The sequence below is a fragment of the Larus michahellis genome, chromosome 6 (genome assembly GCF_964199755.1).
Source record: "Larus michahellis chromosome 6, bLarMic1.1, whole genome shotgun sequence".
Taxonomy (NCBI): Eukaryota; Metazoa; Chordata; class Aves; order Charadriiformes; family Laridae; genus Larus; species Larus michahellis.
Window position 1 is genome coordinate 26839689 of NC_133901.1, and position 11296 is coordinate 26850984.

The 11296-nt window shown below is 36.2% G+C and overlaps 1 protein-coding gene across 3 annotated transcripts in view; it reads left to right on the forward strand.

Moving 5' to 3' along the window:
* Window positions 1–9613, forward strand: part of AGTR1 (angiotensin II receptor type 1) — a 28706-nt gene extending 19093 nt beyond the window's left edge. For all 3 annotated transcript variants that reach the window (XM_074590767.1, XM_074590765.1, XM_074590766.1), the window contains one exon: window positions 995–9613. In XM_074590767.1, coding sequence (XP_074446868.1) covers window positions 1048–2097 — 1050 coding nt within the window. In that variant the 5' untranslated portion in view covers window positions 995–1047 and the 3' untranslated portion in view covers window positions 2098–9613. The remainder of the gene's footprint in view (window positions 1–994) is intronic.
* Window positions 9614–11296: the final 1683 nt, after the last annotated feature.

Sequence of the window (11296 nt, forward strand, 5' to 3'; positions counted from 1 at the left end):
ATGCATCTGTACTGCCCAGGGTCTTAGGGTGTGTATATTTATCTATATAAAAGTGACTTACATTTATAAGGGGTTTGTTTGTTATGGGATTCTTTAGGTGTTTGTTTTTTTTTTTTAAAGCAAATATATTTCACTTAATCTGTGTTTGAGGCAGCACAAGTTGGGTTTGGCTGACAGCTGTCAGGATCTTGCAAACAGCAGTAAACACTACTCTGCAATAATAACTATCAGTTTTGGTTTTTTTTAAATATCCACTGTTTTTGAGGGAAGACTGTCTATTTGTAGACTCTGCAAAAGATAGAGTCGTGTATATCATATGACTTGCTTCTTAAAGTCATAAGTCATTAATAAGGAAATTGTTCTTGCAGAACACAAGCTCTAGCAAATCAAGAAGGTGCCCTGTAAAGGAGATTTCATCCATTTCCATACAATTAATACAGTCCAGAAATATTTTTCATACACTAAGTCTACAACTTCAACTCTTGGATACATAAATTTTGTCAGTAACTGAAAAGATAATATGAATTGTTGCTCCCCCTTGTGCCCTCCTTAAACTGATTCTACAGTTAATGTGCAATAAATCAGCACGTGTCTGAAATTTTCAGAGATTATTTTTTTTTCCTCATTAGTTGTTAAATACCATAGATCCAAGCCAGATGGGGAGCTAGGTAACTTCTGAATATTTAAGGTATTTATGGTACAACAGAACAATAGATTGTATGAGTGTCTTCATCTTTCTCTGTGATGTAAAAATTGTCTCAAAGAATTAAGCTTTAACGTATAGAAAAAAAATTATAGTGATTCATGTCAGAGATCAAAATGAGTACCTAAACTGAAACACTCTTACCTCTGTTTTATTCTGCAAACGAGGTCTATATTAAAATACAAATTGGTTGAGAAAACACTTGAAGATGGCTTATCTTTAAATTCAAAGACATTTAAAAATTAAATTGCTATCACGAATAGTATTTTTTTTCCTCTTTTCCCCTCCTAGGTGTGAACTTCATATTTTCTTCCTGAAACCAGGTTAGAGCTGAAGAAATCAAGATGATTCCAAATTACTCTACTGAAGAAACAGTTAAAAGAATCCATGTCGACTGTCCCGTTTCGGGAAGGCACAATTACATCTACATTATGGTTCCAACTGTTTACAGCATCATCTTTATCATAGGCATATTTGGGAACAGCCTGGTCGTTATTGTCATTTACTGCTACATGAAATTAAAAACAGTAGCCAGCATCTTTCTGCTAAACCTGGCACTGGCTGACTTGTGTTTTTTAATAACTCTGCCGCTCTGGGCAGCCTACACAGCCATGGAGTACCAGTGGCCATTCGGCAACTGTTTATGTAAGTTAGCGTCAGCAGGGATAAGTTTCAACCTGTATGCCAGCGTGTTCCTCCTCACATGCCTCAGTATTGACCGGTACCTGGCCATAGTACATCCAGTGAAGTCCCGAATTCGACGTACCATGTTTGTGGCCAGAATAACTTGCATTGCCATCTGGCTTCTCGCCGGTGTGGCCAGTTTGCCTGTCATCATTCACCGCAACATATTCTTTGCTGAGAACTTGAACATGACAGTCTGCGGTTTTCGGTATGACAACAATAACACAACGCTCCGGGTCGGATTGGGTTTATCCAAAAATTTGCTGGGCTTTTTAATTCCTTTTCTGATCATATTAACAAGCTACACCTTAATTTGGAAGACTCTGAAGAAGGCATATCAAATTCAAAAAAATAAGACTAGAAATGATGATATTTTTAAGATGATTGTGGCAATAGTTTTTTTCTTCTTCTTTTCCTGGATTCCTCATCAAGTGTTCACTTTTCTGGATGTACTAATTCAATTACATGTAATAACAGACTGCAAAATCACTGATATTGTGGACACGGCTATGCCATTCACCATTTGCATTGCTTACTTTAACAACTGTTTGAATCCTTTTTTTTATGTGTTTTTTGGAAAAAACTTTAAAAAATACTTCCTTCAGCTGATAAAATACATTCCACCAAATGTCAGCGCACATCCAAGCCTAACAACAAAAATGAGCTCCCTCTCATATCGGCCACCAGAAAAATACACGCTTGCCCACTAAAAAGACTGCTGGGCCTTTCAACACCAAGTGATGTGTTTTGCAATATACTTTTTTTGAACAACCTTGTGAACGAAGCAGCAAGAATGACAAAATTCATCTGCAGTCCTGAACATCACAGCTTACTGCTCATTACAGAAACATGAGATCACCTCAGAGAAATCATGCTGTAAAGATTTTAGCAGTGGCCTTTTCTTTTACATTGTGAAGAGGACTGCTTGGTTTTCATTTTGTTTTCCTTTACCGAAAACAACATAAATGGTGGACCGGCATGACATAGTTTCTGTCAGCATCCTGCCATTTACTCGAACTACAAAAGAAGGGTACAGAAGACTCCTAAGTTCAGAGATCTCTTTAAAGAAAAAGCTTGTATAAATTACATGAATGATGAAAGACCTGTTTTGCACGTACATGAGCTATTCCAAATTTTGTTCAAGGAGCTGGTGGAGCTACACTGCTTGTTTTGTTGTTTTTTTAATGACATAAAAGGCATATCATTATATTTAGAACACATTTTCAAATATATGCTATATAGAGAGGCCCAATTTTAAACTCAAATGGAAATTTAAGGTCCTTGAAATTGGTCTCATTCGATTTATGCTACTATTTTTCATTTTAAAAAGTGGCAAATTTTTCATAATAATATATGCAATAAAATGCAGATTTATTTATTAAATATAGAAGAAATATATTTTTAGATTTCTATTCCTACTCATAGATTTCAAACATTGTTTCATAAATGTACATTTATATCCCAGTGGGTATTTTTATAGTAGTTTAAAAAAAATAAACTATATATATATATATACACACGCACCCCCCAAAATGGGCTTCACTTAACCTTTCCTCATAATATGCCACACTGACTTTGAAGAACATTACTTATGGAGTGGGTTCACTCCATACTCTATATGGCTAAAAGTAAAATTCTATATTTGAAAACATGAGTTCTGGGACAGAGGTGATTAGAAAACGTCAAACTATTTCTGTATAACAACCTGAGAGATGTCTGAGAGAAATTAGCAACTAATCAAATCCACTCAAATTTTCAAATTTCAAATTTTAAATAAACTCACATTCTGAGAAGCAAAGACGTTTGTATTACAGTTTAATAATGCTTTTAGTCACATCACAAAATATCTAAAACCACACTTTACTCTTGGCTTTTATGGAATTACTCTCCATTTATACAAAACTAAGCCTAGAGTATTTGCTCGCTGTAGAACTTTTTTTTAATGTGTATGGAATGAATTCAAATTTATACTAGCATAAATCAGAACGAAAGTCTGGCTTAAACTCTCCATACAAATAACAGGGGAATGCTGACAAGCACCGTAGGAAGTTTCAACTAATGATACTCCTCATACGTCCTTTTTACCTCAAATAATGAGCTCCAGAAAATATTTATTCTTGATTCACACTCATTTACAGTCTTCAAAGATAAATGAGTTCACAAATTCTTTTTCATACAGTAAAACTTAAGAAAAATTCCCAAACTTTACATACATCATGTAGACAATTACCTGACCCTTAAGAATTTGCAACATTTATAATCTTCAAGATTATACATCTAATGCAGCTTTGTCTCAGGTGGCAAGTCTGATTGTCAGTCTCTTGCATATACACAAATAATATTTTTAAATTATTTTTTACTTTGGGAAATTATTTCAAATCAAAACACAACAAAAAAGTTATTTCTGTAGTTTAGTACTTTTCAAGAAAAATGGGACTACAACCAGATCTGGGAATCTTGTGCCTCTTCCTGCTCTTTCATTAATTTGTTTTAAGGCAGGTTTCTTCAGTTTTGCCTTTGTTCTTCCACATGCAAAATGGGAACAATCTCTACTTGTATATGTCACAAGGCACCGTGAGGATTCACTAAAACTTCTAAAGCTGCATGTTAAAAAAAACAAAACAACGCTCTTTCATTGATGGTTTAAGTTAATTTAATTGCAAGCTAGTATCTCAAAATTTGAAACCCGAATGTGTCATTTAAAGACACATTTAAATTATTCTTATTATATGTAATGCTTTACATTTAGCTTATATCTATCTTTACGTGTGAGACAGCCATTGGTTAAAAATGAATATGGCAATAGTCCTGTGCACTATAAATAGCACCCACTACACTACCACTGCCTCAGCACTCAGCTGACAAAGGACTGACAGAGCTTGCCATTTATCGGTATGATATTTTGTTTGTGTGCACATGCTGAGCAGCATCGGGAGCTTCCCCTGGCAGAAGCAGATCTGTCTCAGACATAATTCAGTGTGCTGTGCTTGCCACCTGCTGGATACAGCCACAAATTTGTTTTTCATCTCAAAAGTTTCTATGGGAAGGGACAGCAATATTTCCCTGCCTCGCGATGGATCTAGAGATCCCTACCTGTGGCAAAACTCCACTAGAAATGAAATACAAACTTGTCCATCTGGGAAGCAGTTAACTTCTTTCACAGAGGCCAAGCAAGCATTCTCATCACCTGCTGATCCCTTTGGTCGCTGACATCCAGCGTCCCCAACGACCACAATAGGTAACTCATTTGCAAAACTGTAATTGCATTACTACAAGAGCCATCCCAAAGAGAAGAAATATATATATATGTATAAAAATAAAAATCAAAGCATATTTGCGCAAGTGATAACTAAGTATTCAGTCTTTCAACTGAATTTATTCAACTCATTTATCACCAAGAAGAAGCAGAATCAGTAGTGACTGTGAACGCTAAAACCGACTGTATTACAGTAGAAAACAGACGAGAAGCCACTGCTTAGTGATTTTGATCATTTAATGCCAGATCCTACGTTTCTAAGAGACTGTGTATCCTAGGCTGCTGCTGCCACCTGTGCCTACCTGCGTCATGGGAAAAAGCACGAGCATGCACGTTCAGCTGGCTTGCTGCAGGAAAGGCAGGAGGGATTGCAGCTGGTGTGCTTTGAAGGCAAGACTGACCTTGAATTGATAGGCAAAGAAAGTAGAGGGCAAAGCTGCTGTGAAATTATGCTGGAAAATTTTCATTCTTCTAAGGGGTGGGAAAATGATCATCAGCTAGCAAATATAGTGGACCCTAATTTAGTGTTTCCTTATTAAAAAAAAAAAACAAACACACAACACACCACCAAAAAGCCACAACAACAACAAAAAAGAAGTGGCAAATCAATCAATAGTGAAAAGTATCCAGAGACAAAACTCTCCAGCAACTGGGCAGCAGCAGAGAGCAAACTCTTTCAGAGCACAGAGTTACTGCATACAGGCACATCCTGCAGTTTCAGGCATCCCCACAAAGCCCCAACCTGATGAGTCCCCATTTCCCTCAGCACAACAAGCCACTTCCATCACACTTCTAGCTGCAATGAATGCAGGTGCTGAGAAACACGTTGCTGCTGAGCCTCACGCTCCCCTGCCCACCTGCTTGCAGAAATACTGTGCTGGAGACCTGCACATGTGCAGAGCAGCGGTGTGTCAGAGTGCAGGATCTGGCCACTCTTGTGGACCCTTGGCTGTGTGGTCCCTGGTCCCCTCTGAGGTGCAGGTAGGAGATGGCCAGAGTATGCTTTGATGTAAGAACCTACTCCTTGTCAACAGAAGAGGAGGGAGTAAGATCTGGCTCTATGTGATTTCACCATCTTTGGGGAACTGTGGGTTGAGCCATCTTAATTTAGTATCAAAATAAGAACTAGCTATATGTATGCTTAAGAACAAAGTCCCACTATCTGTTATTTTAAAAAGAAGTATCCAAAGTACTTTTCATTCTCAGGATGACCAAAAGTAAAATACTTGACAAACTCTTAGTCCGTCCCTGTACTCTCCTGGTGTGAGGAACTCAAGCCAGTATTAATGGGGACAGCATATAGCCAGCCCTAAATATAGGGATCACTACTCCTAGTCTATCACAATTATATTCTGTTGACATGTTTGAGTGAATACTCTCCTTCTGCTGGCAGAATAATTACTAAATCACATTATGTTTGACATATACATGCATAATATTTATTTCTATTTATTGCGCAGCAGTGCTTCATATGACTCATGTTTCATGCTTTGCTCTCTACTTGCTTGCCCATTATATACCCATCCTAAATCATACTATATAATCTGCACTGATTAGCCTAAATTCCAATAAATTATTTACAGGTACAGTAGGGATTAATTTGGCTTTCGGCTTAACAATTTCCTCATGTTTACATTGTTAATCAAGATGTTGCAGAGTAACTACAAGGCCAAAAGTCCTTTACCAGAGCTATTATTTAGGTGATGTTTTGATTATCTTCTTGAAACTGTGACAGCAGCAGAGAATGTAGTAGGATTCCCAGGTTTTGTTCAGTTTTGCTTGCACAGCTTCAGCAATGATTTATCTTACTGATCTCCTTTTTAAGTATACTGAAGTGCAAGTATTCCCAGGGAGAACTTTGCAATGGAAAGGAGAAACAAATACTTGGGAGGAGGCAGAAGGCCTAAAGCAGGGACTTGCTGATTTTGGAAATATTTAGTGTTAAATGTAAATACTTAATTTTATTTTTGCAACAGATAAAAAAGAAAAAAAAAAAGAAAAAAATAACCTAAGAATTAAGTCTTTTATCTAAGTAGTAGAAACTTCCAGAAAGTTTTTGAGAGGCTCTTTTTAAGTTTCTTAATAATGTCCTGCTCAGTTTGAAAATACCAAGCCATTCTTACCCCGCTCACAAGGTCAGGGTCTCCAGCTCTGCACTTCTGCATCACTTTACAGGCTTGGCCAGACCATCATCCCACCAGCTTGTGCAAAGTGATGAGGTTGTCCTATCAGCCATCGAGTCCATTTCAATGGCGACCTCACTACCAAGGCTGAACTAACAAATCCTCAATGTTAATGGCAGAGCTGTCAAGCTCATTGTCACTGGTGAGCTCTGCAGATGTGGCTAGGCACTCAAGAAATAGGTACAGACCACATTTGAACACAGCATTGTGCGATCTTTTTAGTGGACTAGTGCCATGGCCTGCAGCTTTAAAAGTACTTGGTAAATTAAGTAACAAGAACTAGATTTTACTTTTTTTTAAAAAAATATTTTTGTGCAGTCATATATTGTGAAGTGGTGAATGTTAATGTTTTCTATTTCAATAGAAATAATTTTATATTGTAGAAGTTTACTACTATTATATAAGAACTTTTATTGTCTGAAGTATTACTAAAAACATACACGTCATCAATAGATGTCTTTGTGAAAGCCATCTCCACCTGCTGTATTAATCCACTCAAAGCAGAGATCTGCTTCTGTATTATTGTAGAGATCTGCTTCTGTATTAAGTACTACACTGTTATCAGTATATTATAGCTATATACCTTAGACAATATCATCCTTACCAAAGTATTTCTATTTAATGCTGTAATGTTTTATACCACCATTCCTCATTCCTTTTAATCCAAAACCTAACCCAGCTACCCCTAAACTCTTGCGATGAACAGGCTGTGTCTGCAATTCATAACGGAAAGGCTACCAGGCTAGCTCCAAAAGTCACATGTAGAACAGCAGTTCAATAATTCACCTGTGTTTCACAGAACTGGTTAAGGTAATAAAGTTTCCTTGGAATGGATACTTAACAAATTGCTAATTTTCCTATGTACAGGTTAGAGTTTAAAGCAGCTTCTAAAAAGTTAAGCCTAAATTATACAGACAGATTCACCCAGAATATTGTGAGAAATAAAAGATCAAATTACGTTATGAATAATGGCTCTGAAAAGCCAGGCTCAGGCTGCCTGTAGCTGAGTGTTCAATGTAAATATATCCACTTATTTAGAATAAGCTTTGGTATTTCTAAGCAGTGCCACATTGTACAGTGGCTTCAGTGGAAACCAGAAAACGAGATCAGGTTCCAGCATAATAAAAGGGGACTGGTGGGTGGTTTTTTGGTGCTTTGTTTGTTGGGTATTTTTGCCAAAAGAATGGTAGAATGGATCACATATTTCCATTTCAAATTTGTTTGAAAATAAAATTGAATTTAATCTTACATATCTCTAGTAAACCCTACTTTATACTCTGTTTTATAGCGTCACACCCTGGAAAAAAGTGAAAAACAGTTAAGCTATACGATTTCATAGGTCCAGCCTTTATCTACTGAATAACTTACTTATTTTCTATGTATTTTATTATTCTTCAGCTTTATATATTGGCAGTGCTGCGAGGCTACAATCAAGCTACATGATGCAGAAGGCAGTATACATACACAGAGAGATATATGATCCCTTGAAGCTTTACAGCCTCAATCAAAGGGTGAAAAATTGTTAGAATAGGGTGGAAGGCAAAGACTGTTGCTGAACAAATACAAAACTGAGAAGGTATTTCACCCTGCTGTTAAATTAAAAAAAAAATCTAATTTTTTTTTTTTTAAACTCAAGTGAGCCAAAAAGCTTCTCTCTCGTTGAGAATAAGAAAGCAAAAAAACTAGAAAAGAAAATACTGAAAGGTTTTATGTTATAGGTGAGGAACAGCCCTGCACATACACACAGACTTTGAAGCATCTCCAACTAATATTCTCAAGCAAATGCAAACTCAGCCGTTTTTATGAAATTGAATGGATAACCAGAAATGTTTTAGTCAACAGATGTGTACAAGATATTAGCAGCTAATTTGCCACTATTGACTTTTCTTTCAGAAAAAAAAAAAAAGTCAAATTATGCATTAGAATCCCATCAGATAATTACATGCCCAGGAAAGGAAGACAACGTACTGCGTATAGACTTACATGAGCTTTGCCTACCTAGCCGGAACTCCTCCTCATGCTCAGTTTATCACACAATATACAGATACACCAAAAAAAACCAAACCAGAAACCAAAACAAAAATAAAATAATTTCACAAAAAAAATAGTGTAATTATAGTCGCGCTATGTATATTTCATTTTGATGAACAGCTATGAAATACTAAAGGATCTAAACTAAATTAATAAAAACATGTGAAAACAAACTTAAATAGCTTTTTTAATCTTTTATAAGGATTTAGTTTTGCACTGTAAAAAACCTTTCAAGCATGATAAAAATTGGCAAAGCCAAAGCCCTCTTTCTGTATAAGAGCACCTACAAAGTTAGGGAATGTGTACGATTTGCAGGATACCTTTCAAAGGCAGGTCGTAAATAAAGGTACATGAGATATAATTTCACCTACTAGAGAATTGTTAATGTTGAGTCTGGGTTTTGTGATACAATTACGCTAGATAGAAATGTAAAGAAGCATGCAGAAAGGCATACTTTACATTATCGACTAGACTGTAGTATACAGTGCAGTGTATACATGCTAAATCCAGCAAAATTATATTTCTGGTATTCTTGAATTTCTATGCTTATCTATGATAGCTTTCTATACTGTCATCTGTAACTTTTACATGAGAGTAGACAGTAGATATGCAATGCTCTGTTTCAGAAAAGTTTAGCACATTTTAGACATGTTTCTGTCTAACATAACTGTGCAAAAAAGTAAGCGTTTTTCACAGGAACATCTACATCAGACTGATTGTATTTTGAAATACTGAAAGTATTAAACAATCCAAAATAACTTTAAAGAAGTGTTGGCTTAATTTAATCTTCACACCATATGGTTAGATTGTTTCTTCCAAGTTTTGTTTCTCATCAAACCTACAAGTAACTGTGTTTTTAGCTTTAACTTCCAACACAGGTAGCAGAACATGGTACAGAGTCTGACAAGAACACTGGGTTGTAAATGAAAACGTATGTTCAATGTACAGCTCATACCCCAGAAATTCTGAATTGCACACAATTTCATTTTGATCAACAAGGTTTGTGACTCAATGTCCTGTTAATTAAAGAAAATGATAAATGTTAATTGGAAAAATACATTGTACTTATTGCTGAAGTCTAGATTATATTCTACCAAGGGATATACTCCTACGGTCTTTTACCTGTGGTCTCTTTAAGCATCTAACTTCAGTTTTCTTGTGGGACTCGCTGCTAATGTGTGTATCAAATATGTTTCAAGAGCATGACAGATCAGTGCCAAAATAACATCATCATTCATTAATGACCCACAAGCACATACAGGATTTAAATGTAGAACTGAATCACAATACTGTCAAGACACTAGAAAAGTATACAATACATTTAAAAAAAAATAATCTAAAGGCATATTCCAATTTTGACCTCTTACCTCCAGCCCAAAAGAAAACTGCAATCTTTACATGCAAGATAAAATTTTCCTTACACTTCGCTGCTTATCTTGGAGCTGTTTAAAGGCTAAATTTTCTACCAAGTTAATTCAAATATTTTGACAAGGTTAATCTGTGGTAGAACATGTCTTTATCTCTCCTGCGATACCATTTGATTTATGATCTGCCTATGTCACAGGAGAAGCTGATCAACACTGCAAGGCTCCATAACTTTCAGCTACAAGCAGGTCATCACTCCCAACATTCAAACTTGCACAGAATCTCAGCGTGCTCTGCGCACATTGATGAAATCCAGTTTCACGTATTGCAAATAAGGTTTACTCTTCTGGCCCAATAAAGCCACAGAGGCAATGACATACTGAAAAAAAAGATACTGTAGATAGGGATATCCCTAAATGTCACCTACAATTAAATACCTGCAATGCCTGCAGTGCTGCATTTACTGATAATATATAATACTGACTGCCATCCAGCACATATCATATAGGTGCCGCTGCTGCACATCAGCATGCTGCAAATATGCACTAAAATACACTATGGTGTGTTTTTACTTGGCAAAGCCTTGTATTTAATTAACCATGCCTACATTTAACTTTTGGGTTTTCGACTATATGTTCTCCTAACCCACAGAGAGTATTTCATATATAGCTGTTAAGTACACTGTAACAGTGGAGAAAAACACATGGGCAGTATTAAGGACTTGCTCCGTAACTGTGTTAATCCCACATTGTTTTTAAATGTGTGCTTTCACAGAAAACAAAGGAGTCTAAGACTTTCTCTATATGCTTTAAATTTGGGAAATGTTTGATTTCCCAAGAGCACAGCGCAATTCCCTTAGGAGGGAGCTACCAAATTTGAAAACAAATGAACCTTCTTATGCACAAGTTTTGAATCACAATTTAAACACTATTTTTAAAATTTAAACTAGATTTCTGGTCTACTATTCATTCTGCTGACTATGCATTTTGCAAAATTTTACTGGCGGTCATTTCTTTCTCCCTCGGAGGACCTCTTTAAGTCACAGGAGATAAAATACTTTTTTTAAATAGGGGG